The sequence below is a fragment of the Lathamus discolor genome, chromosome 10 (assembly GCF_037157495.1).
Source record: "Lathamus discolor isolate bLatDis1 chromosome 10, bLatDis1.hap1, whole genome shotgun sequence".
Taxonomy (NCBI): domain Eukaryota; kingdom Metazoa; phylum Chordata; class Aves; order Psittaciformes; family Psittacidae; genus Lathamus; species Lathamus discolor.
Window position 1 is genome coordinate 16845092 of NC_088893.1, and position 26998 is coordinate 16872089.

The 26998-nt window shown below is 42.8% G+C and overlaps 2 protein-coding genes across 5 annotated transcripts in view; one reads left to right on the top strand and one right to left on the bottom strand.

Annotated features, from left to right (window-relative positions):
* FAM13B (family with sequence similarity 13 member B) overlaps positions 1-13338 on the top strand; it is a 49391-nt gene extending 36053 nt beyond the window's left edge. For 2 of the 4 annotated variants that reach the window (XM_065690334.1, XM_065690335.1), the window contains exons 15-25: positions 934-999; positions 2067-2277; positions 3931-4060; positions 4533-4614; positions 4894-5123; positions 5482-5565; positions 6711-6806; positions 9085-9171; positions 9267-9439; positions 9867-9968; positions 10990-13338. In XM_065690334.1, the coding sequence (XP_065546406.1) occupies positions 934-999; positions 2067-2277; positions 3931-4060; positions 4533-4614; positions 4894-5123; positions 5482-5565; positions 6711-6806; positions 9085-9171; positions 9267-9439; positions 9867-9968; positions 10990-11113 (1385 nt within the window). In that variant the 3' untranslated portion in view covers positions 11114-13338. The remainder of the gene's footprint in view (positions 1-933; positions 1000-2066; positions 2278-3930; positions 4061-4532; positions 4615-4893; positions 5124-5481; positions 5566-6710; positions 6807-9084; positions 9172-9266; positions 9440-9866; positions 9969-10989) is intronic. The other 2 variants (XM_065690337.1, XM_065690336.1) reach the window with 2 other exon arrangements.
* A 2550-nt stretch (positions 13339-15888) lies between these two features.
* PKD2L2 (polycystin 2 like 2, transient receptor potential cation channel) lies at positions 15889-26493 on the bottom strand. The gene is made up of 13 exons (XM_065690854.1): positions 26232-26493; positions 25900-26024; positions 24385-24638; positions 23430-23651; positions 22714-22942; positions 22019-22189; positions 20345-20526; positions 19149-19269; positions 18661-18762; positions 17600-17679; positions 17453-17501; positions 16585-16706; positions 15889-16149 (listed from the first exon to the last, which is right to left on the bottom strand). The coding sequence occupies exons 1-13, from the start codon at positions 26491-26493 to the stop codon at positions 16035-16037; spliced, it is 2034 nt and encodes a 677-aa protein (XP_065546926.1). The 3' UTR covers positions 15889-16034.
* Positions 26494-26998: the final 505 nt, after the last annotated feature.

Genomic DNA, 26998 nt, shown 5'->3' on the forward strand with positions numbered 1-26998 from the left:
CAAAAAAATAACCCTGCTTATGTTCTCGGTGTTTTATTTACATGAATTGCTTACTTGCACATCACATTTTGTTGCACCCTCTGTTTGTGTTAATCGGATTTAATACGGACTCTCAGAAGGTTTGTGGCTTCCATTTTCATTATTCCCTTAAATCTGCTCATAAAAGTTGCTTTGGTTTTACTTACTCAAATAGCTTCTTGAGTCTTACTTTGAAAAGAAAGTAGTATTTCCATATACAAACTTACATTACAAGCTTCTTGGTAGTAAAATCATGATACCTTGTAAGAGGTGTTATTTCATTGCAAAGTATTTTAACTTTGGCTATTGTTCAGTCCTGTTTACAATGGTTATCAGGATATCAGCCTTCCAAGGCACTGCAAGTCCTTGTGGCATTCCATTGAAGTAGAATGGCTTTGTAAAGAAATCTGTGCTAGTCCAAATCTTGTTTGGGTTATAAAAGCCTATATAATGTAAAACCAGCAGAGTTCTTGGAAATGGTTATAAAATGCTTGCTGGCTTAATGCAGAAAAACAGATCAGTTAATCTATATTTTGAGTATTTTCTCTGCATTTGTTCTGCCTTTTGGAAATTACCATCTCTATTTAAGAGCCGTGAGCAAAAGCACATTGAGAACTTGCCATCTGTTAATGTGAGGATGCATGAGCCTCTTAGTAAACTACAATAAGTCTTTACTATTCCTGTGTCAGTTCTCTGTAAACCTTTTCAGTAAGAAGTTCAGATTCACTCAGGTCTGAGCATCCTCACCTGCCATTGAAAGTGCTTGGAAGCTGAGAGTGCTCAGGGCCTGGCCTAAAGGATGGGATGGTTTTCCCTGGTACTATATCTTCCTGCTTTACATGTGATGTATAGTTTGTTCTGACTGTGCTGTGTGTTCACTTTAGTATTTTTTGCCATTCTTTTTCATTTTATTAGCGCCATGCCCTATCACTTACCCCCTCATTGATTTCAAAACAATGCATCTGCAGAGAGAAGGGGAGGGTAAGTATGGTTCGCCATACGTTCAGTTATCTGCCTTTTGATAGTTTATGGTTTGCTTTCTAGCTAACCCTTCACCTGCTGTCCCGTATATCTTGGGAATATTCCGATCTGCAGTTGTTTTGCTTGCTTCTAAACAGTCCCTTTCTTCTGTCTTGTTCTGTGTAAACAGGCAAGATAAGATCAGAGCTTCAAAACAAAACAAACCCCAATCATACTTAGTCAACATGCAGTGGAAAGCAGGTTCAAGGGTTATCTCTTTTTAAAGGTTACTTTGTGGGTTTAATGTTGTTCTGCACACTTTGAACCCAGTTTTCAAATTTCAGATTTGAACTGGGAAATACAGGCAACTCTTTGAAAGAAAAGGGGGGTGGGATTGTGAATTCAAGTGCTTGGAAGGCCGCATTAACTTCTTGTTAGACAGCAAGAAAACCATAACTAAGAATTGGAAGGGATGTTAGCAGCTTTATATAGGAATTTAAAAGATTGTTTTGGAATCCCCTGCCTAAAAGAAATCACCTTCCACAAATTAAGAAATCTCTTTTTCTCAGTGGTGTCAAGATGCTTTTAAACTTAAAAACCCAACAACACTCCTTTCAGACAACTTAAGCAAATGGGTATTGTACCTTAAGAGCTATTGTCAGGCTTAACGTCTTCAAAACCAAGAAGACAATCTTTCAAAGTACATGTGTAAGGTATAAAAATTAATTTCCACAGCAAAATATCACAATGGATAATAAATACATCCTTCTAACTTTGGATTTCTGATATGTAAATAAGGCTCTCACACTGCTGGAACTGTTCAGAAATGCATACTCCCAAGATACACTTGGAAAAAGGGATCCTAGTGTGCATACTCCATTCTGGTACCTTTTTCTTTCAGTTGCTACATGACAGAATTTGTAGCTTTATGATGTATTTCAGTGTTTATATCCACTTTGTGTATGACACCACATCCTTTATAGCATACAAGACTAAGCAGTGGGTACAGAGTTTTGTTTCCTTTTGACTCTTGTTTATAATTCCGTTAACAGCAAAGTACCATTTTGTGTCCCTTTTTTATCTTCTAGATCCTTTTCCTGCTTTCAAGTCTTGGCAGGAGGACAGTGAATCTGGAGAAGCTCAGCTTTCCCCACAGGCTGGAAGGATGACTAATCATCCCTTGGAAGAGGACTGTCATCCGATACTGTCACATCGGAGCCTGGATTTTGGGCAAAGCCAGCGCTTCTTACATGATCCAGAAACCTTAGATTCATCATCCAAAGCACTTTCCTTTGTTAGGTTTGTATTTTAATGCCATTTGGTGGGTGTTGGGGCAGGAGGTGTTACTACAAGCATGAAAATACAGCTGGTTAAGATCATTGTGGGTTTTCATGATATGAACTAATTGAAGATCAAGGGCAAATGCAGCATCATATGGCCTTTTGGCTGTTCTGCCTGCCCAGGAACTGCCACAGTGAGTCAGACCAGAGGTTCATCTGAGATGGTATCGTGTCTCTCAAAGTGGCCACTGGCAGATGCTGAGGGAAAGAGTATAAAAATAGGCTGAGCTTGCAAAGATTTCCCTGGCATTAGGTCTGGGCTGTAATGTCACTTCCTGCACTGAAGATAGTATTTATATCATTTGTTTACCAGTCTTTACTGGACTGCTGGTCTATGGTTTTATGTAAGTTTTGGTGCTTTTTTTCCCCCCAGTAGCATGAATAGCTATTTTCATGTTGCATCATTTTGGATTTGTTTTGCCTAGCATGTTGTCCACTCCCAGTAAAGACACAAACCATTGCAACTGAAATGTGCAGTAATGGTCAGTGCAGAGGCAGGGTTCTTAGTGCAGTCCTCTCCTGCAGATTTAGAGGATCAAGCCTGTTCTATCCAGTGTGTTAAAGTAGAGTTGTAACTAAACAAGCTGCAAGTTATTTGTGTGACACTGTTGGGAGTGTGACCCTCCAAAACTGTATGTAACCTGTGACCTGTACTGTGTACTGCTGTTACTGTGAAAGGGAATTTAAGAGGAATTTTTGTGCTTGTTAGGGAAGAAATAATCTCATAAAAATGAGAAAATCTGGAACAGGAAAGACCAAGTTTTGAGTTTCCAGTTCTGTTTGACCTAAATTTATTGATGCAAACAGGTACTTACCCAGGTTTTCTCCAGTTGGCTGCAGAAGATAGTTGAGTGCTGTTAAAACAATGCACAAGACTGACCTGCAGAAAAGTGCTGATTGTATTCCTCATTCTGAAACTAATCAGTATCTGCACTAGTAGATGATGAGATTAGTATTTCTAATATCTTGAACTACATAGATCTCACCAGTTGGGTTGAGGGATCTTTCAGGCCCCTTGCGTAATAAGTGCACCAGAAAGTTCGCATGGTCAGTGTTGAAATAAAAAGGCTTTTCACAAGCAGCATCAAGGAGCTGAACAAGTGCAAAAGATGATTTAAAACCAGAATCACATACTCTAGAAATGTATTAGTAAAGCCAACAAATGATGTAGATGTGTTTTAGATTAATATCTAATTACTTGCCTGAGACAGTTAGCGAAGCTGTCACATTACTAAGGACTGTGCTTTTAGCCTCAGCTTTAATTGTGCCCGATACTTCAAGAAGGTATCTAGTAACTTAGATAAGTATCCTAGCCACCAGAAAGACCTGAACTGGTTTAAAGACAGTGTAATTAATGGTACATTAAAAATGGTGTTTTTCTGTTAGGGGTATTACAGAAATTAGAGAGGAAAACAATAGCACATCGCATTTTGAAGGCAGCAGATCAAAGCATTTTGATTCAGTAGGTAAATAGCTCTTGCTAAAAACGTGCCAAGAATGAATTATGAACTGGAGAAAAAAAAACTAAATTAGTCCTCTCTTACTAAAATACACAAGTTGTTTGCGCTTGTTTAATTATTTAAATGACATTTAAAAACTGTTTTTAATACAGAACACGAAGAGCATCCTTTAGCTCAAAAGATGACAAAAGGGAAGACAAGACACCTTATCAGCTTGTCAAGAAATTGCAGAAAAAAATAAAGCAATTTGAGGAACAATTTGAAAAAGAGAAAAACAGTAAGGTAAGCTACTTCTGCCTTTACTGAGGATAGAGGGCTGCATGGTGGAGCCAAGTTATTTCTTGTGGTTCATCACTGAATAACTGTGGGCTCACAGATGAGAACGATTCTGTTACGCACTGCTGTCTGTGAAAGTGAACTGCGCAACAGCAATACTAGGAAATGTGCCATAATGCGTGAGCCCAAAGAAGGGCAGACAGTGCCATTATGCAGTGAGACTGAGGAGATATCAAATAAGTGGAGAGACAGAAGCATCTTGCCACTCTCTGTTTCAGCTTCTGATCTGTAGTCTCAAGTTTATTTTCACAAGCGTTGGCTGTTATGGTGGCACTGAGATCTGACCTGATGCTAAGAGTCACATCCCTGTTACTAGTCCCATTCCCTGTCATAAATATTACCAAATCTTGAAAGAAGTATTTGTAAGCAAGACTTAAGGTGTTTTAATAAGACTTTGTTTATTTATGTTACTTTTCAGCCCTCCTATAGTGATATTGCAGCCAACCCAAAAGTTTTAAAGTGGATGACTGAACTTACCAAATTGAGAAAGCAAATAAAAGGTAAGAGGTGCTACAGCTTCTGGTTTTCTACAAGCACAAATTATCTACGTGACTAAAATAGCAAAGTCATTCAGTAAAATTCCACAGACAGTAAATATACGTCATTTCTGTGTTCTGAAATACTCAAAACTCATATTGTTCCTTTGGCTTTTAATTTTGTTGGGTTTAGTTCATTAGAAATTTTGCCTATGCAAACTGTTATATTCCTTTATTTGCAGTTAAACAAACTGAGAGTTACTTCTTTTAAACCTTTGGACTGAGCAATTGTTCTCATTTCAGATGCAAAGCAGAGGAACTCAGATGGAGAATTCATACCTCAAACACGTCCACGAAGTAACACTCTTCCAAAAAGCTTTGGTTCCTCTCTTGACCAAGAGGATGAAGGCAATGGAGATGAGATGCAGGTTGTGCAGAAAGAGAAGAAGCCCACCAAGGAAGCCACACTTGAACTCATTTTGAAAAGGTTAAAGGAAAAACGAGTTGAGAGATGTTTGCCAGAAGATATAAAAGTAAGCATAAAGCTACGGATAGGCTGTTTGTAAGAGAACAGAGGGAAACAGAGCACTGTCAGGCACTTCAGGTTATCACTTTATCAACAAAATGATGCCTGTGTCTAGCAGCCCTTTACAAGACCCTTGTATTTCAGACTCCGTGGGGAAATAATGATGAACCACATTTTCCCTTCTCACTCTTTATTAAAATATTCTTAAGTGTGTGCTGACAATATTGAACAGCTTTGAATGGATGAAGGTGGGATGAATGGTATCGACTAAGTGGAGTGTGTCTAAGGCATCCATATAGCCAATAAGGTAGAAAAACTGTTAAAGTGACTTGAGTTGCATTAAATGTGAATTATTCTTCTGACAGAAAATGACAAAGGACCATTTGGTAGAAGAGAAAACATCTCTCCAGAAGAGCCTCCTGTATTACGAAAGTCAACATGGGCGGCCGGTAATTCTTGGTTTACTTCATCAAGCTCTATTAATAGAGCAGTAATTCTTGTGCAGTAGTAGTACCAGAAGCTAATGCGGGTGGTTTTGGGGCTTTTTAATTCCTCAAAACAGAGCTGTCTGTTGGTTTCCATATTGCTGTCAGGGGAATTTATTGTGTTGACTTCAGACTGAAAAGAAGTATGTTTTAATAGGCCCTTTGTCCACAGATCAGGAGGTTCTTGGAGTTTTAAAAGTGACTGCTGTCGTTTGGTGCCTTATATGTCTGAAGCAAAGACAAATTGCACAAATAAATGGCTCTATTGAGTTTCCTGGGAAAGGCTTGAAATGTTATTCTGGATTTCACAAAACCAGAAATTAAAAGACACTTCCCTTCCTCCCAAGTCTGTGGCATGTATCCTCTATAATTGGAGGTGGGGAGGTTGTTAGTGCTTGAAGTTCAGGGCTTTTGTTTTGGACAGTGTTCAGTATTACTAGTCCAATCACAAGATCTTTCCAGGTTCTACTCCATCAGCCTTCTGGGCTTGGCACACTAGCTTTATAATCAGCACTGCTGTATTAATGTGACTAAACCTTTCAGTCTTAAAACCAAGGAAGAATAATGGTCCTGGGGATATTGGCACTGTTTCTACAGTCCCTTTAGGGGGAAAATGCCAATAACTGTTGAGGATAGCCTTTAAGATTTGTTAGAGTACACAGTGGCCAAGAATTGAGAGTAAAGCAGATATCAGAGAAAATCTCTCTATGGTTTCATCTCTTTCTTTTCCACCCCCTCTCATTCCTCTAGAGTCATCATCATTGCTAGGCACACAGCCCTCCCCCTAGTTCTTGGTCCCTTTTTTGCCTCTTTACCACATGTCTTTAAAGATACTTTGCTTCTACAGAAGCCCCTCTTAACTTTTAGGAAGTCTTTAAAACTGCTTCCTGAAAAATACAGGGAGTTAAAGGGAGAAAAGGGAGGAGGAGGAAGGACCAACTTCTTCCCCTTTATCTGCACAAGCCCCGTTTCATACACACAGTTTAAACTAGTTTCATGTTCCTGATTGGCAGGTCCGTGGCCTGGCATGAGAAGCAAGACCGCTTTGTGTTTGCTTGTATATTATTGAGTGACTGGTATAATTAATTCTGTGGTTTCTCTGCCTTTAGGTTACTAGAGAAGAAAGACATATTGTGAAGCCACTTTATGACAGATACAGACTTGTAAAACAAATGTTAACTAGAGCAAGCATTACTCCTATTCTTGTGAGTAAAACAAATGCTATTTCTACTTTTTTCCACTTTTTGAACTGCTAGGCTGCCTTTAGAAGAGCTAGTAACACTGTTCCAGAGATACATCTTTCTTACGGAAGATGTAAGATCATGATGTCATTGTACTTGAAGCATTTGATTTACTGCTGAGAGCAGAGCAGTTCAAAGCTGTCTGTGACCTTGATGGCTCTTAGGAGGTGCACGGTTCTTGGTGGAAGTAAATGAGCTGTTCTGACTTGTGCGGCTGAGATGCTCCCAAGTCCCTGTGCTGGGTATGGATCCACAGTACATACTGTACTTTCAGTCCTCCTAAGAATAGTAACAACAGTTGCAGTGAAGCTTGCCTGTACTGCAGGGGACTGTCACCAGAGGCATGAGTAATAGGATGGCCCTAACAGCCATTTCATTCATTCCTGCTTCCTCAGTGTGAGACCTGTTATCAACACCTGCAGCATCTGTACAACATCTGTGCTTTTTCACTGTGTTTGCACTTCATTTCCTTCTAGCTTGCTTTCTGTTCTTTTCTCTCCTCTCTCTGTGCTCTTTTAAGAGATGAGGAAGAAAAGTTTTCATACTGTGCAAGGAGATTGATGTAACCTTGTTTATAGTACCTGTAAAACAGTCGGGGAATGACAACCAGCTGGCTAGCTTTGCTCTTCATGATTTGTAATCTGAGTCTTCATGCTGACTCCGACTTGCAACAGAACAGATTTGATACTAGCTGTTTGACCCTTTTAGAAGGAATGGACTGCATAGGAAGGGATGTGAGATAATCTCTTTACATACAGACAGCTCTCTACCAGATCTATGTAGCTGGGCAGTGACTTACTCAGCAGGAGCTTAAGCAGCTGTCTGCGTGGACTCTGACTGTTCTCAGCTACCCTCTTTAAGCCCAAGTACATTGAGATGAAGAAACCAGTTCAAGATCATTCCTTTCCTGTACACAGATTTTTGTGTAGTGGGTTTTACAGAAAAATGTTGTTTACACTGCAGTCATAATTCAGTTTAAAGGGTTTTATGTCAGAATCCCTTTTTGAACGTTGACACAGGTTGCTTTTAAACACCTAAGCATTTCTTCATGATGAGTCACAAGGTATTGGTGGTGCACTTGACCAGTTGAGTTTCATCCCATTTCTCACCTCAAGTCTGACTTTTCAACTGAGATGCATTTTGTGTCATCAGTAGTCTTGTGACTATATTGTAGTCATTCCTTTTTGTTGTTGTTGTTTGTCTGTGAGATAAAGGCATGGCTGATAGGCAACCGATAGGATTTTAAATTTGGGAAAGATGTTGGTAGCCTGTTGCCTGCAGCACAGATTAGGAGTTATTTGTAAAGTGTTTTTCGCAGGCTTCTGCTTTTGAAATCTGTAAGAGATGTGGAGCTCTCTAGTTACCAAGGGTTGTTCAAAGGTGGCTTCTATATAGGCTATATATTTAGTGCCAGGTATTTCAGGAATTGGTTTTTGGTTTCCATGATGCTTGCTCCCATGAGATCTCTTATGGTATCACAATATGTTAATCACATACGCTGAAGCCTGCATGGAAATGTCTAAAGAGGCAGGAAGGTATTGACCTTCCACAAACTAAAGTGTTTTGTCAGGTCACTGTCTCTGTGGCTTTCATATTTCAGTGTCCTCCTGTTCAAAGAGTTAATCTGTTGAAATTGCAGTTTGGGGATACTGGAAGAGCAGGGCACAACGTGTGTGTGCTACAGGCAGCTAATGACAGTCCACATGCAGCACAGTGGCACCTGGTTTAGGCTGAAATTCAAAGGGTTTTGCTTGGAAGGTGGCAATAGGTAACTCTTACACAGCACTTCCAATTGTTGTGGCTTCAGAGAGGTCTAGAAGAAGAAACTGGCAGTCTTATTCCCAACATATGCCTGGCAGAAGATAAAAGCTGGCTCTGGCTTTGTGTAACTTTATAGTGTCCCTTTGGTTTGGTTTGGAAGAACAAGAGGAAATATGAAATTCAGAGATATCATTGCACTTTATGAATTGTCTACAAAACATGGAGTTATTTTTATATTCAAAGAGTATTTTTATATAGTTTATATAAACTACAGTGTTTGATTCTGTGTCAAGGATACTTTGGGCATCTGAGCTTTTGGGGTTATAGGTTATTTTGTTTGTACCCTGTAAGTATGTTTGCAGTCTTGTATTCTTCTGGAAGAAGAAATACCCTTGAGTATTAGATGACTTGACCAGAATTCTGACCCACACAGCATTTAATGTCTAATGGCACATAATGGAACCAGCTTCAATTTTTGCAGGGCTCACCATCAACCAAGAGGCGGGGGGGGCAGATGTTACAGCCCATTATTGAAGGTGAAACTGCCCATTTTTTTGAAGAAATTAAGGTAAGTACAGTGCATATTGTAAAAGTACTTCCCAGCACCTTAATAAGGAGCTGAAATATTTCATTTTGGGTTTGAATTCCTGCTTTGGCTTTCAGGAAGAAGAGGAGGAAAGTGATGGTTTGTCTGCAGACCTGACCGATATCCTAAAAACTGCTGTCCAAACGCAGCCTGTTTTAAGCCCAGTTGAAAACTCTGAGTCTGATGTTGAAGATGGTCAAGAGAAACTGACCCGGGACCTTCGGCTGTCAAGCACCCGTGCTGCTTCCATGTATGTGGAAATAACAAGTTCCTAATTCTAGTATAGAAGTTGCAATTACTGTGCTTAGAGTCACGATACGGAGTATATGATGTTGGGTGGAAGCAAGTGACATGTTCAGCACTTGTCAGGAAGCGTTTAACTGGAATGAGTGTTCACACAGGTCTGACTAAGATCCTTTTGTACTCAGTGTATTGTTTAGTATCTTCTAAACCTTCCTCAGCCTTACTTGAGCTGTGCAGACAGCAGGAAACTTGAACCCTTTTATTAACTACTTGTTTGTTCTCAGTATTTCACCATCAGACAGGTAGCATATTCCTCATGAGGAAGGCAAGTTCATTACTAACGCAGCTAGCTCAGTTGTTTTAGAGCATGCTTTGAAGAATTTGAATCTTATCCTATGGCCAACTGTGTTTTTCCTTTCACTTGGAATTTTCAGGCCTGAATTGTTGGAGCAACTGTGGAAAGCCCGAGCTGAGAAAAAGAAGCTACGCAAGACACTACGAGAGTTTGAAGAGGAGTTTTATCAGCAGAACGGAAGGTGTGTTGAGCACAGAAGTGTTCGTTTAGCACAGAAGCAGACGTTGGGCAGCAGCCTCATTTTGTAGCCAAATATATTTTGAAGTCTTCTATGTGACTGTTGCCAATGGAATCTGATCTGGTTTGATCTCTGCTACGAATAATCTCCTGAAGGAGATGACATTGGTGTGCATTTTAAATAGCGGAGGAAGCTTGCTCCTGAGTTTAGTTTCCTCTGTTACAGTCTGTAAAGCACAAGAACAAAAGCGAAGAAGTGGGGCTTTCCATTTAAAAAAACAACATTTAAAAATATTTATTAAAAAGTATTTTTTCATATAACCGCCCCCCAGAGTATCCCTCTGTTTCTAACCCAGGGCAGGGCAATTTGCCTGGTTGTCCTTTATTCTAGTAGGATATTTGCTTTACCAGTAAAGGGGTGTATAATTTTTATTCTTAACTAGCTGACATTTACACTTAACCGCACTTTCTACTGTATTTCTTCATAACTATAAACTCCTGAACCACTGGTCACACAGATTGCACTGGCGTGGCTTCATCATGCATTTGGACCATAACTCCTTTTGACTTTAATGGCAAATAATGAGGTTAATAAGGAAGGGTTGGTTTAAAGCAAGTCAGATTAATATATCTTATAATTCAGTCTTAAACAAGAATAATCCTCTGCTGTCATATTGTGAGTCAGTCTCCATACAGTGAAAATGTAGATCAGTTGAAATTTAGTTCTGTTTTCCTGCAGTGTATACACAGGATCTGAAATGAAAGTTTTTGTATCCTGTTGATCAAATCTCCAGAAGAACTTAAAAGAACAATTCCTAAACAATGCTGAATAAATGCCACTGGGTTTTGTAGTCAGTTTCTTAGGTGACGGCAAGTTTAACTAAAATATGTTGTGTCTATTATTGGTGAACAAGCTGTCAAAAATGTCTTTATCTTCCCCAAGATAACTGCACATAACTGCTGTTGTGTTTGCTTGCTGCACTGTGGTGGGGTTTCTTGCCACTCAAACGTGCTTCTTTTTGCAGGAATGTACAGAAAGAAGATCGGGTTCCAATGCTTGATGAGTACAGGGAGTACAAGAAACTCAAAGCCAAGCTTAGGCTGTTAGAAGTCCTTATCAGCAAGCAAGATTCTTCAAAATCAATTTAACTTCTATTCCTCCAACCCATTGAATAACATGATGTTTCCATATACTACCACTGTACTTACTGGGTGCTTGTGTTCATTTGTCATGCACTGTTGAAAGAATCCAGTTTGTGCACTTTATTGTGGTGCCACTCTAAGGTGTTTGAAGGGTAAATAGGTCCTGTCTATAAAGCAAAGATTTCTAAGTTTGAGACTGCTCTATCCAACTTTAGCAAACACAGTTTCCAGCAGAGTTTTGTCTAACAGATGCATCCATCTTATTCCAAAACCACCATAGCTTTGGGTTTTTTTAGCATTCAAGAACTGTGAGACTTTTGTTATTACCAACTTTTTGCATTCTTGAAGCAATTCGTAATACCATAATGCTACACTGAACTACTTTTTATTTGGGGGCGGGGGGGGGGGGCGGGAAACATCAGCAAATTAAGTGTGCTGCTCTTTTTCCGTGGAACTTTAAAAAACCAGACTGAAATTCCTTTTCCAAAGGACTGCTGTGGAACAACTTTAAGCTTTGGTTTTCTAAATTGCACCCGTAACACAGTAATAATTAACATCTAACGGATTTTGCTCAGTAGTGGTCACGTTTCTTCCTTGATAAAGATGACAGTGGACAAACCAGAAAGTGACCTTCTTTAGTGTCTTTTAAAACTTGGAAAACTGACAAGTCATATCACACGCTGCCTGCAGGACTTACATTACTGTTGTTCATGTTCTCATTTTATGGGTTATTGTTTCTCAACTAGTGGTGACATAGTGTTTTGTCTGAATTGGATACTGCATCTCCACTTTGAGAAGATATGAGGAGCATAAGGAACATTGCAGTGCATGGGAAATCTGATGGCACTCCAGCAGGAAAGAGCTGGCTTAGGACAGTTAAAATTCCACTGTACCTGAACTAAGTTGTGGTATCAAGGGCTAAAATCAGTGTAGTGAATGCGCACCACAGGGTGAACTGTTGGGTTTGAGTGAAAAAGTGACTGCTGTTTCTCACAGTTTTGTTTTACAGTTGGAGAATAAAACTAAGTTATCTAACCCTTACGATGTAAGCAAAACAGTTTATGGGCCTTGCATGATTTAGCTTCAGAGTTGAAACTAAATGTTTTTAAGTATCACATCTGCTGTGCTGAATGATGATTTAGCTACTAGCTTTATGCTCCGCAACAGGCATCAGCAGCTGGGTTTGGATCTGGCAAAATCTAAATGTTAATTTTTAACTGGTGCTTTCTCAGTTCATTTTCTTTTTCCTTCAGTGTATGGGTTTGATTGTGGCCACGTTTTGCATGCACCTACTCTCACTGCATGTTTTTATGACTGGCTAATGTCAACGCAGCTATTATTCACACTGCTTTCTGAAAGACCAAAAATGAACTTTCTCACCACAGAGAAGAAATGGCTAGTGTGTAACCTCATAGACTTGCTGTTCTGTCATGAAGCATATGAAATAGGTAGGAAGTAGGATTTTTAGTGCTCAGATTTCATCTGTGTACTGTAGAATACTTCTTGTTTTGTTTTACTCTGCTTGTAGGCATGGAATTTTGGAATTCAGCAAAAGAAAAAGCACTAAAACTATTGAGCACTGATGATATGCCTTTGGTTTGGTTTTTTTTTTTAACTGCAGAAGGATCTGGGACCTTAGAGAATGATGAGGTTAAACTAGTCTTGAGACCATTTCTCGATTTCATTCAGTTCCATTGTGCAATGTACACTTCAGTTACTTTTCTATCAGTCTGCAGACACGGGTGTATCCAAACATTGAAACTAATGTGTACTGTATAGTGTTGTACATGAATGTTTGTGTTTTATATACCACATGCAAAATGTCAATATGCACTATTTAAATGTTTTAAATAATATATTCCTCCTTTATAATGCTTAAATCTATATGATTCCAATATTTTTATAAGTGAGTGAGTGATCAGACTGGTTCCAATTCAGAATTAACAGCTGCTTTGTGTTTGTTATGCAGTGTTTGGCTGTTTATTCAGTATAGTAGATAAGCATGGCAACAGTTATGCTGAGTGTGTTTTGTGCCATCCTTGTTGAGCAATAAATAAATGGTAGAACTAGGCATTTTGTGATATAACAGGTTTACTTTGGTAAAAACAAAACGCTATATATCTATATGGATATATAGATATGGAATATATATAACTAAACCAGATATAATTGCATTGCTATGTCTGGAGCTCATTGTATAGACTTTTATAATAAAAGTACCTTAACCTTTATTGTCATATACCTTTGTTTCTTATCATGCTTTCTCCTCCACTGCCATGTCTTCAAAACAAGTGAGTCCTTCACCTTTTCTGTACCTGTTTGTAGTTTCAGGGTGTTGCTGAGGCAGGTCCTGCCAGCAGAGCCATGTGTGCTGGTAGTGGCTCAATGCTAAGACATCTCTAGGTGAACCTACAGCAGTTTAAGCCTTCCTTGACCTGTTCAGAGTGTGCCTCTCAGCAGAGACTGCAGGGAAGTGACCAGATCAGCTCCCAAACTGACACTGTGGCTCGTGGTGCATGTGGGCTTCAGTTCCTGCTAAGTGCCAGCCTGCTGTGCGGTGATGTGGCAGCAAACTGTGAGTCTTTCTCATTCCTGCTCCAACAGTAGCAATTTGGGAGTAGATGGGGCAGGGAGCCAGTTCAGCTATTACTGGGCTAATGAATTCACTGCCGATGAACACACGTCCACTGCTGAGCAGTATTTGGTTGTGTCTCTGGATCCATAACAATCCCTTTGCCTTAAAATCAGCATCCCAGCAGTTGTGTTTGTGGCCAGGAAGCACTGTTACTGCACACACTGCTGTAAATACAAGAAGATGCTTTTCCTCTGAACCAAATAGGTGTTTATTTTCATGGTTTGTTGATGTCAGTTCATATGAAAAACAATTCAGGGCTTTTGAACTGACTCTTTTGTATTTTGTGTGAATCCACCTTTCTTCAGCCTAAGGCCTGGCAGGAGGCAGAAGAACTGAAGGTGAAGACTCTGTGGTTGTGTGGTAGTGCAGGTAAATGGGAACAAGAAAAACAACTAGGAGACTGAGGGAGAGGAGACAGAAGGCAGCTACAGTATGTTCTTCAGGGCATCAATGGGTTTCCTCCAGAGATGGGTGGAAAGCAAGCACAAATTATTTGCACACTGGCTTAAATGTGTTTTCCAATCTTTTTTTCCTATTTTTTAGTATTTTTTCCTTATTTATTTGATGAAACTTGCTCTGATCAAGGTGCTAATGAGAAGACAAAAATCCTTCAAGTAATGGTTTAGTGAGAACCACTTCAAATCCACGTGCAAGGAACTGAGAATAATGAAGAAGAACAACCGTGTGTTGAACACGATTAGAGGAGAAATGGCTGTTTTCGAGGGTGCAAAAAGCTCAGTGATACCGGGACAGATCTTCCTTGCTGAAGAACCATTTCTGGGAGAACACAAATTAATAGTATTCCAAGCTTCACCTCTTTAAACAGGTTTGCTTGAGCCATTATGTTACTGCAGGGCAAGGAGCTTGCTGGGAAAAGTGAGGCAGACTAATAAAGAGGCTTTCCTGTGCCTCAGAGGAGTAGAGCAAAGCTGATGAGTGCTGGAAAGCCCGTCCAGGAAGCTCTGGGTAAGTAACTGTGTTTAAAGGGCTTGAGACTTCTCTATACAAGGGGTTGCCAAGTGGAGGAAAGGTTGGAGCTATCAAAGGTGCAATGTGTCTGCTTTCCTGCCCGTCAGGCTATTGAGTGACCAAGTAACACAGGTTCTGATCTGTTTTCCTGGGACAAGTGTCCTGGGATATACTTCATGGCAACAAAAAACTTTTGGAAGTGAAGGGCTTGGCTTTGCCAGGAGAGTGGAATGCAAAATCAGTGAACCCTGATGGGCAAACCAGTGCATGGCTGTGCTGTGCCACTGGGCTGGAGTGATCTCTGGGTGCCTCAAGCACCCATCTGCTCCCTTCAGGACACAGCTCCTCCATGCTGTGATTAGGTGCAGAGACCTGAGATTGTGTAGTACCCCTGTAGTGCTCTGCAGGACATAAAGCTTTACAGTATTATGAATCCATGTAGGATGATTCAGGATACTTTGGAGGCTGGGGGCTACGTGTTGAGACATACAGCAGCAGAAGGTCCCAGGGCAGGGACTCTGTGGTTCAGGTGGGTTGTTGCAGCCTGGTACAGGGCCAGGCTTTCTCATGGCGTGTTCCGGTGGCATTTGTAAATGTGCTATATTTCCTCCTGTGGCAGAGTCCCAGCAATGAACGAGTATTAATGACTACATAGGAGTCGAGAGCTTCTGGCCACAACATAAAACCTTGTCTCTAAGGCAACGGGTATATATGGATTTGGGAATAAAAAGGATGTTTGGAACATCGACGCTGGTGCAAGGGTGAAGCAAAGGGCCCTCTAGTGGTTCACAATACAAGATTTGTTTCCTGAAAGAAGGATTTTGTTTCCATTGAAGGCAACAGAAACCTGTTCTGGAAGCAGCAATGCCTGGAACAAGAATTGCTGGGAAATAAGAGTTAACCTTGGCAGCAGATGCACTGTGTGGTGGACTGTGCTTGGTGACTGAGGGTTGCACTGGGTTACACAGGGCCAGAGAGCGAGAGGAGGCTGTGGAGTAGGCCCGGTATGTCACCATGGCTGGTGATCTGCTCTTGTGGTTACACATCTGTGTCTCACAGCAGCCCCCAGAACAAGGCACAGGAATCGGTGTTGTACAGGCATCCATAGAGATGGATGCTCAGTTCTAAGAGTTAAAGCAGCACCTGAAGCTCTCAGAGAAGAAAGCCAGAAGCCACAATGGTTATTTTTTAATAATACCTTCAATAACATTCCTGCTTCTTTTAGCCAGAAATAGAACAAAATAAAGGGGGTGGGACCTTTGGATGTATTTAAATGGGGACAAGTTGGGGCCATCTCTGTCACCAGCTGAGCAACCAAGTGTTTCAGCGTGCTGGCTTGCCTGCAGCATCCTGCTGTTGCATGTTTCTTAAGATTCTCCTGAGTCTTGCATTGGTGGTGTTGAGTTCCTTCCCCAATTCAGCTGTATAACTCACAAGCCTAGAACACACAAACACAGCCACATATCCTTGAGATGGTGCTGTTCTTCAACTTGCAGTTGCAGCCTTTTTTGCTCACTTGGGACAGCTGCCAAGGATCTAAGTCCTGAAATGCCACTTCACAAGCACAAGGTCCTATGGTCTCAGTCCCCCTCCCTGGGCAGCCACAAGGAGATGTTCTGGAAGAGTGTCCTTGTCCCACCTCATTCTTGACTCATGTCTTTACAAGCTGCTCTGCTAAATCCTTTTGTTTCCTTTTTCCCTCCCTGAGGGCAGCTGTTATCAGTCAGTATAAAAGGACTTAAAATAGCTTAAAAATCACTGACTTTATGTTGGTCTTCTGTCTCTCAGGTTGTCACCCAGTGAGGGTTTCAGCTAAGGCTGCAGCTGCTGGGGGATGGCAATAAGAGTGCAAGAAGAGATCACACATACTTACTGCTGAAAATCTGCAATGGTGACATAGCCCTGAGCTGGGCCCGAGGCCATGTTCTGAGCAGACAGATAAATCATCTGATGTCTTTCTTTCTTTGCCTGTAGCTCTGATACCTTCGAAGGGCTCTGTACAACAGCAGAAGGATTAAAAAGAAATAGCAATCATAGCCAAAGCCAGCATGGCTCACTGGGACACCTGTAACATACTCACTTGAGCAAGGAAAAGATCTGTCCAGCTTTGTTCTCTATCTGAAAGTAGATTTTCCTCCCAGCCCTCCCAAAAAGACAGGCTATAGGAATGCACATTTTGGAGAGCAGAGAGATGGCAAGTGTGTGCAGTAGTGTTCACAATGGGCCAAGAGGGGTTCCCCTCTCTTGTACAAGTGACTGCTTAAAAAGTGTTTTGGAAGTACTTGCACAGGCTTCCCCCAGATACGGAACTACCAAAGCCTATTAGAAACCCTTTTGTAAAGCAAAAGGAAGCTTCAGTGACCTTTCTTACTGTAGATGCAGCCTATGACCCAACCAACTGATGTGAAACTTGCCTGTTTTCCATACAGCTGTTTCTGTTTAACATTTGGGCAAATGCCCAGCTCACAACTTTATACCATTGCTAAGCCGCACTGATCGCACCCTATGGCCAGCTCTGCTGTTGCAGTGTATGACCTTGCCTGACCAGGCTCCCATTTGAAGTGTTGCACATTATTATGGATTTTTTTCTAGCTTTAACCATTCCTATGTTGTTAAAAATAGCATCCTGTGGAGAAATAGCTTTTGTAAGTAACAGTGGGGACAACTGTGACTCCTTTTGTATTATTCAACCTCTTGAAATATCATCAGTTTCTAAGAAGACAGGAAAGAATAAAACCTACCTTTTCTCTCTTAGAAACATGCTTCTTTCTAGTGGATGGTAATTCCTTGCTTGTCATTCACACAAATGAGAAGAGAGAAAAGTGCTGTGAGAACAGGTCCAGGTCCGTGCTCGGTGCAGGGGGTAAGAGCCAATGCTGAGATCCTACCTTTCCAACTTCTCTGCTGCTGGTTGTGTGCCTTCCTCAGGTTTCTTCAGCTTGAGCTTGATAAGGGCATTATCACAACTCTGGACATTGACAGGGAGAGTTAATGTTAAATGGCTTGTGTTTAACCAGAGACATTTTGCACAAGGAGCAAACCCTCAGCACACTGCCTTGGCAGTTCAACAGAAACCTTACCAGTCTATTGCTTTCTTTGTTCCCTTAGCTCAACTCAGAGAACTTACCCTGCCATCGCTCAAATTGGTCATGAAAGCCCTGAAGGTAATAGCCAACCAAACCTAGTAAAAGCTTCTGTTTTCAGGCATATTCAGTTTAATCTTACTGTAGTCCTGGTAAGTAGGAGAATGAGCTTGGGTGGGAGAACCTGAACTGGCCTGTTGATGTTGTTGGGCTGAGGTCATGATTTCAAGTTGCACTGAAAAGATTTGTTCCCATTTTATACTCATTTCTGGCACGTAAAAACAGTCTGAACTTTGTGGAATTTTAAAGGTCCGTATTTCTACTTGTCTTGTCTTCCCCTGCACAGAAGATCTTTAGTTTCTCCATTTAGAAAAGCAACAGAATCACAGAATCACAGAATCCCAAGGGTTGGAAGGGACCTAAAAAGATCATCTAGTCCAACCCCCCTGCAAGAGCAGGGTAACCTACAGTACATCACACAGGAACTTGTCCAGGCGGGCCTTGAATATCTCCAGTGTAGGAGACTCCACAACCCCCCTGGGCAACCTGTTCCAGTAAGCTCTGAAGAATATGACGGGACATATCTCAAACCAGACTGCTCTTAAATATTGCTTTTAAAATGGTGAAGTAAAGGTAGGTTCCTTGCACCCTAACTCATACACTGCTCTTACCATTAGGAGCTCCTCGGGATTTGATAGAAGGATGTCTCTGCATCTGTCAAACGTTTACTTAGAGTGGGAAATCAATACTTGAGTGTTCTTACATGGTTATGGCCCAGCTGTTTCAGGCTCTTTGCTAGGGATGTAGCTCAGAATTCCCCCTTCTGTCTGGCATTAAACGAGGTAGTTACGCAAGTGTTTACTTACATGTCTAAAGAGGTCTCTGATCGGGAGTTTGCGACTGGGCATCACATCGTAGTCGGCTTTGACTTCCGAATAGGTGTTATTTATAATGGCCAAAAACATGTTCTGCACAGGACGAATGCAGTTAGACATTTGTTTCTGGAAGCTGCATCTGTATTATGCTGTGGCTGTTGTCTGGGGGCTGCTCCATGCTAGGGCACATATGGACTTGAGCTTTTCTGAGTGCAGATGCACCCAATGCAGATACATAATCTGGTAACATTCTCATCATTCAATGTGCTCATTTGTGGTGCAAAAGCCCCTTTTTATGGCAGTTTGAAGGAAGGGAGAGCTGGGAAACGTCAAGGACTGCTGTCTCTGCCCAGGTGTACTGAGGGGCAGCCAGGACAAGCCTGGTGTCAGCTTGGGTTAAAAACCACTGTCTCAGAGCACTACATGATAGTTCTCTACTGCTAATGCAAAAGGATAAGCATTTTTAAGCTAGTACTTACCAGCAATATGAAGAACACAAAGAATACGAACGAGATGAAGTAAATGGGTCCAAGGATTCTGTTCACGGCTTCTGTGTTTTCAAAATCAAAATCTCCCAGCACAATACGGAACTGTGTGAAGCTGGGAGTAAAAGTACCAGAGTGAGGTTGACTGGCTTCTCCTAAAGAGGAGCATTGTAAGCATCACAAGCCCAAAGCAATAGATATAACTGATTCACCATGACCTTCATCACTGAAATCAAAAGGTGAGCCAGGATAGTACAGCAGTGATAAACTGGGCGTTTAGCACATACTTGGCAATTTGAAAGTACAAAGGAATTTGTCCTGGTGTGCTTGTGTGAGAAAATTCCTTCATTTTGGATAAGTCATGTGGCTTATTTTAATGATTTCCCTTCTGTTCTGGCTTCATGATCTGTCACCTTCTCTTAGCACAGAAGGTATCAGTATAGGTCCCTATGCTCCCTATAGGGGTTTTTATTCCTAGTGAGGATAAATACTTATTTATCTGCATTGCAGCATCTTAAAACCATCTCACACCCAGGTGGGTCTAAAGTAAGCTGGTTTTCTGGTTTAGAAGTGCCTTAATTTTATATGAAAAGCTGCTTTCAAACAATCTGCTACACTAAAGATCTCTGAATTGTAAGAAGCGTAGCCATGGGCTAAAACTCAAGGCTTGCTGAGAGTGTCAGGTTAGAGACCCTACAAAGTGTGAGGACCATCAAAGCCAGCTCCATCTGGTACCTGGAATTGATCTGATGATGATGCTACAGCGAGTAGCAGAGCCAGCAGATGGGATTTGGGGACTCCTGGCCATGCAGCTGGATGTGTTCAGCTTGTGCTCTGAGCGTGTCTGCTGCGTGGCTTTATGCCCTTACTTCTGAAAGGGGTGAAAGAGGCAGCCTGCTGCCAGGCCTGCCCCATCACCCAGGGGCTGGTTACACGTGGCAAAGCTGAGAGCTGGGGGGACTAATGGCTCCATTGGGTGACCTGCTCCTGAGCTTCCCTTTCTGAGGCTCCCCTGCATTGTTTAATGCACATACGGCCTTTTCTGAGCATGGGAAGGCTTTGGGAATCAAAAAGGGGTTTACTCTATGAGATAAGCTAAAGTGCTGGAGCCCTGTACTCTTAAGTTCTGCTTAGCAGAAACTGGTTTGTACCTGCACCAGTTTGTATCCTAAAGTTTACAAAGTACATACATGCATTTCTGGAACGTGGAAAAATCTTCAGCTTGTGACCCAAAGACCAGATAGCCAAACTGGGCATAGGCAAAGAAGACGATGAAGAACATAACGGCAAAACCAATGATGTCTTTGGCACAGCGAGATAAAGTGGAGGACAACTGCTCCATTGTTTTGTTAAATCTTACATATTTAAGTACCTGCAAGAGAACAGAACATATTGTTATTGGGGGATCAAAATGTGTTGCAATTTCTCAACAGGATTTCTGGAATGTTATCCATAATCATCATTTACAGGTTAAGTTGTACCTAGAAATGGGATGTATCTAGAAACACACTAGGATTGGGTGTGTTTCTGGAGAAGATGAATATCCTGCAGGGCAAATACTTGTCTATACTAAAGCTAACAGCATGTTAGGTCTTTTCTGGGTACTGATATGTGTGATCAGTTCTAGCAGTTATAGACCCCCGGTCAAGGAGACCACAAGCCATTCCACCCTCCTGTGTCTGCAGAATTGGTAAGGAGCTCTCTTTTACTTTGGGTCTGAAACAAGGCCTGAACAAGCCTTGCTCAATGGCAGTCATTAATGATAAACACAGCTGTGCTACTGACTGAACAGTCTGAAGGGAGGGTGATGCAAGGGCTGGGGTACAGAAGGGATGTAGTGAGGAAGGCTGTGCACAGAACTGGTTAACAGCCAGTGCTCCCAGACAGCTTCTGTTCGGGCTGGGAGGTGGAGGAAGGCCAAAAGCCTGTTGATTTTAAAAGGATGTGACCTTTCACAATAGCCTGTGTTGAGGTACCTGGGACATGACTGTGAAGTGTGATGTCCTCTGCCAGATGTGAGCACATCCCCTGCCTGTTTCATAGGTGCTTTGTGCTGGATGTTCTATAAATGCATGAGGGCAGAGAGGGCCTTGACAAGCTTCATCTAGTCACTGGGAACATTGAGGCCTGCCTGTTTCTTAGGTGCTTTGTGCTGGATGTTCTATAAATGCATTAGGGCAGGGAGGGCCTTGACAAGCTTCATCCAGTCACTGGGAACACGGCAGCCTTCCACACTCAAGTCACTGCTGTCTGCTGGGTAAAGGGGAAGGGGAGCAGAGCCCAGTCACAGCCAGCAAGGTTTAGCAGTGGCAGGCAAATAGGCAGGGCTGGTTTAGCCCCAGAGCATCTGGTTAGGAACAAAAGTAGCTCCTAATCTTGGAGCAGTTTGCTACTCTGTCCAGAGATCAGCAAATCTGTTTGCAAGAATGAAATGAAAGGTGGGCACAAAGTCACTGCCGAATCAAGTTCAGACACATTTTGCCTCCCTTTTGGCTACAAAAGCTATGAATAGCTTCACCTATTACAACCATGCCATCTGTATAGGTCAGGCTGTGACCTGGATCATATTGGGTCTAGGAAAATACTGAGTTTGAGGAGGCTGTTTGGCCATGCTCATTTCCCAGCTGCTCCAATGGAGACAGCTGCCCATGTGCAAAATTCCTTTCTAGATGGGCTTGGAATCTGTGTGACCATGTTTATGAGAAGGAGGTAATTTTAAACTCTTCTGGAATCTCATAAACAAAATTCTCCCTTTTAGCCCCACCTTTGCAATTCAGCCATGAAAAGGTACAAGTGAACACTTAGGCTATGCTTAGAAATGCTGATTCTTAAGTACAAAAAAGGGAGTAAGAAAGAGCCAATACCTTTATCCAAGCAAAGAAAATGTTGACAGCAATCATATTGTTGTAAAGGACTTGCCAGAATGTAAGGAAATAGAAGTCTGGATATACATTGGCATCAGACAGCAGCTCTTCCATTAGCAGGGACACTTCTACGGTGCTGTAGATATTGAAGATGATGGCAAGGATGGATACCTGAAGGAAAGCAGAAGGCAGTGAAATGCAAGTCCAGTTACATGCCTTCTCCTTCAGGCTATCATTTTGCATAGGGAAGACCTGGGTTTCAACATGCCCTTGGGTAGATTTGGAAAACCTGAGCTTTTTCGGTCATAATCCATATATACAAGACTTTATTGCCCAAACCAATTATAATGGTACTGTGATAATTCTGGCCTTGTGGTATTTAACATGATGCATACGTTCTAATTTACTGTGTTTAGCTCTGTTATGTGCTACTACTTCCCTGCTCTGCAAAGATTAAGGCTCAAAAAACAAGGTGGATAGCAAGTATAAAAGATGTGGAGATGCAGCAAGCTGCCAGCAAAGCTAGAAGAGTTCGATGTGCTGAACCATGGTGGGCCATGTGTCCTCTTCGGTGCAGAACACTGGGTGACTGACTCAAACCCAACACAGATTTGGGCTGTTTGGCTTGTTGGCTGTGTATTCAGTGCAAGCCTACACTTGTCAAGCACAGAGGTGAAAGTCAAGGGGTAGCTCACCATCAGCAGCATCAAATCCAGCCAGCTCCAACCACTTCTGAAATATTCCCTTTTCAGTTTCACTATTTTTATAGCTTCCTGGATTATAAATGTAATGATAAAGAGGCAAAAGATGATTTCACAAGAAGCCACGAAGTAATCATACCGCGTGATGTATCTGAGGAGCTTCACAGAGTAGATATGTATAGAGGTGAAAGCACCACCGGTGGCAGGGAACTCTACCACCAACCTGAAAAAAATGGGGGACTGGTGTTAGTTACCATCCCTTTAAATCATCTCAGCCCTTCATTTTCTAATACTAATCATTACTACATTCATACCTTGCTGGAACTCCTACATCTCTAAGGCCTTTTTGTAAGATACTGTTTCTCAGTAGAGCAAATGTTCACTGTATCCTGAGTCTTTTCCCTCCCCTAGCTGACAATAGCACTACTAATCTGGTCTGTGACCTTGCAAAAGGCTATGAAATTCCTTCCAGCTGACAGCAGCAACCAGCTGTACGGACAAGATACCGTCTACTACAAAAAAAACATGGAAAAGAAGGATCTGGGTCTGCTTCCTGCACTTCTGAATTCTTAATGGATTACTGTCTTGCCAGCTACTACCTGGGAAATGTGGCTGCATATGCCTGAGATGACCAGCCTTCCCTTGTGTCCTTATGAAAGCATCATGCCTCAGTAAACTGGACTTCACATGTAGTAAAGGTAAGAACTCACCTGACTACACAGAAGAGGTTTAGGTTAGCGTTGTATGTTGAAAAGTCGATAAATACAACTCTGGTTCCTCTAGTGAGCCAGTTGTTCTGCTTCAGAGATGCCAACTTCTCTATGCTCTCCTGCTTTGATTTGGGTAAGGTGAACAAATACCCTCCACCGCCATACAAGCCCATATTTCCGAAGTACCACGGGGTAAACGAATCAGCTGGGGTGTATTTCCATCTGGTCAGAAACGGGAAAACAAAGCACTCAGCTTATGGAACCTGGACTGAAGTAAGCTTCACCTTTTGTTTCATACAATGCTTGCTACTGCTTGTGTTCTGCATCCGTGACTGACCAGTTAAGCCAGACCTTTACATAAAGAATATGGCCTTAAGATACTTACATTATATTTAGCTGCTCAGTACATTCACAAAACAGCAATTGGTTATGAATCTGGATTTTGCCCGATGTGGGCCAGACAGTTCATTACCTTAAAACCTTTGTAGGCAAATGGAGTATCTCTGGTTTCCATAATTCATTGTTCCTGTGGCATGTTCACAGGTTCTTCCATTGTGTTAAATTCATGCTAAATGAAGTGTGTGAAGCAGGCCTTTTGGCTCTGTTTTCAGAGCTTTTCAGCATGATTCCAATTTATAAACATGGGTTTTAAGTTCAAGCCTCGTATAATTGAGCGTTTCTCCAGAGATGGTAATGGAGGTGGACCCACTGACATGTGCTTCTGCTGAACTGGGTTTGCTGTTCCCAGTTCTTCCTATCTCTCCGCTCTAGATTTCCCATGCTAAACTCCCATCCATAATGCTGGCATAAAAGCAACTCCATGCTTTATCACAAGGTAAACAAGAGGAAAAACTCAGCTAACTGCATGCACGGTTGTGACTGAGTGAACAGTAGTGGCATTAAGGCTTTGGTTAGGTTTCCAAAAGCATTTCTGTGCTGGAGCAGGATGACTTACTCAGATTCGTTCCTTAGAGCATCGTCAGACCTGTCTTCAGCTTGGGAACGGTACTCGCTGTAACAGTCGTCTAAAAAGCTACGGAAATAGGGGTAGATGGAGCACGTGTTGTTGCGCACTTTCACCTGTCGAACCTGGACTACTCCTAACAGTAAGTTCTCATAGTAAATATGGCTGTAGTTCTGGAAGGGTAACGTCTTGTTGTTGTACCATTTGTCCCAGTAGAGTCCATCCAACAGCGGTCCCTGTACAAACTGCACATACAAGTGAGGTTAAGGTTTCAGAAGAAGATTTAAATACCGCTATTGCCCTCTCTTTAGCATACAAATCTCTGATATCTCTACTGTTATCTCTGATAATCACAAATACAGGGGTCCTAGGTTACTTATAGCTACAGGGTCTAAGCTAGAATACAAACAACTCCCACTGATGTACCGTCTTACACATACGGTATATTTATATCTTTTTGCTATGAGTCAATTCTGTTCCCTACACAATTCTATCAGGGATGTGTAATGGGATTACTCAGGGTAAGATTGTAACATCTCTTTAGAATTCTCCTGAATTCCAAACGAATACGTTTAAACACAACCGCTATACGTTGTTTTAACAAAATCTGATGGTTATTTTAATCTCTGACAGATCTGGTTTGGGATATGTGTCTCATTAGGGTTTAGTCATCTGAATGTATTTATTTGCGAAGGTGGGGGAAAAAACAATCCCTCTTTTTCTAGGTGTTTCTTAGATGCCGATAAGGAGCGTTCAGTTTGAGGGGGGTATTATTCCGAGTGCAAAACAACACGCCCTCGTGGTTTGGGACCATCTGGGCACGCATTACAACCATGCCTAGTGCAGCAGCCCACACACTGTAATAGCAAAAGCTCCCTGTTTGATGGACTGGCAATTGCAGACACCATGCTAAGAGGGAGTGCAGCTCTTCCCAATGAATTCTTATAGCCAGGCATTTCCCATTTGTAAGGAAGAGCGGGATGAGAAACTTTGCCTCCTGCTGGCAGCTGGGCAATGCTGGTCATGCGGGAGGTCCTCCACCTGGCAGTGAAAACAGAGACAAGTGTTTTGCAACTGTCACTGAAATACAGGGTAATGCAACAGCAAAGCAGGCGGGCCAAGGTGGTTTTCCACTGGAGATCGTAGATCTGGGATTGTTTCCAACAGCTGAAAGTCAAAAGAGCTGTAAGCCCAAAATCTGGTTTCATTGAAGCTCTTCTCAAGCTTCACCGAGAACATAATGCAGCAGTTAACTGGCCTATTGTTTTCCTCGACTGATTGATCAGAAGTATCAGTATTAGTGTGTGCTTGTACCCAATCCAAATGCATTTGAATGGGTTATTTGCCTTTCTTGTGCTGAAAGCACAACGTCTAGCACACAGATTTTAGGAGAACCACAGAATGGTTAGGGTTGGAAAGGACCTTAAGTTCATTGAGTTCCATGAGCCCGTATTGCTCCGAATTAACACTAGGAGATTCCTCACTTGCCTGTAACACAAGCCTTACCTTCCAGAAGTCAGCTTTGCTCCGAATGGTCCCAAAGCCACCCTCGCCCTCAGCGGGCTCCATGAAAAGATGGGACATGACCGTGTTCAGGTGGTACATGTCTATGCTCACCATGCCAAAGGCCACTGGAAAGAAGGGGCAAAGAGAGGATGCTCGCAGGCTGAAATGAGAGCACGACAACAGCTTCTACCCTTGCTTTGCTTGTCCCTAGGTCATCCTGCTAGAGAAAGGCAACCGCACTGAAGCGATGCTTTGATAAAGGGGATACGGGAAGAGGCAGAGCTCACACGGCAGGGACTTGTCCGCAGGGCTCAAGCCGTTTGATGACTCACGTATACAGAGGTCTATGAGGAAGACGACGTAGACGACCAGCTCCCGCAGCATGGCCTTCAGCTCCTGCTCGCTGGTGCCCGTCTCCCGGGCCTTCGGGGCTCCTGCTTGGGGAAAGGGAGGCAGGGGCAGGGCCCCGTCAGGCCACGGGGCCCTCGGGCCCGGTGCGGGGCCGGGCCGGAGGGCAGCGGGGCCGCCTGACGCACCGCGCCCGGTCAGCCTGCGGTCCACCGCGGGCAGCTGCGCCGCTGCCGTGGGCTCCATGGCGGCCGGGCCGGGCCGGCTCCCGGCGCTCCCCGGTGTGGGTCTCAACGTGCGGCGGTGAGAGCCTTCCCCCGCCTCGGGCCCCGCCGCCGTCGGGGGCCGCCGCTCGCGTTGCTGCGTTTCGGTTCGGGTCCGGCCCGCAGGCAGCGGTGTCGGGCGGGGTTAACGGGTGAGCTGTGTCCGGTCACCCCGAGCCGAGCGGAGGGCGCGGGGAGCACGGGGGGTCCGCGTTTCAATGCACGGCAGCGCCGAGGGGCGGGGGGGCTCCCAGGCAGGACCCGGGATGCTGCGGCCCGGCACCGATGCCGTGCTCTGGTCCAAGCAGCGCGGCATCCTCACGTCCGCAAGAAGCACGCGGGTCATGCGGTATCAATGGGTTTGATCAGCTCAGGCCCACCGGAGGAGTTACTTCAGTGTGTTTCATTGCTCGGGCAGCCCAGAGGGGAAGGATGGGGGTAGAGCTGTTGTGTTCTGTTAGGAGTTTAATAGCCGGCGTTGTGCTGTT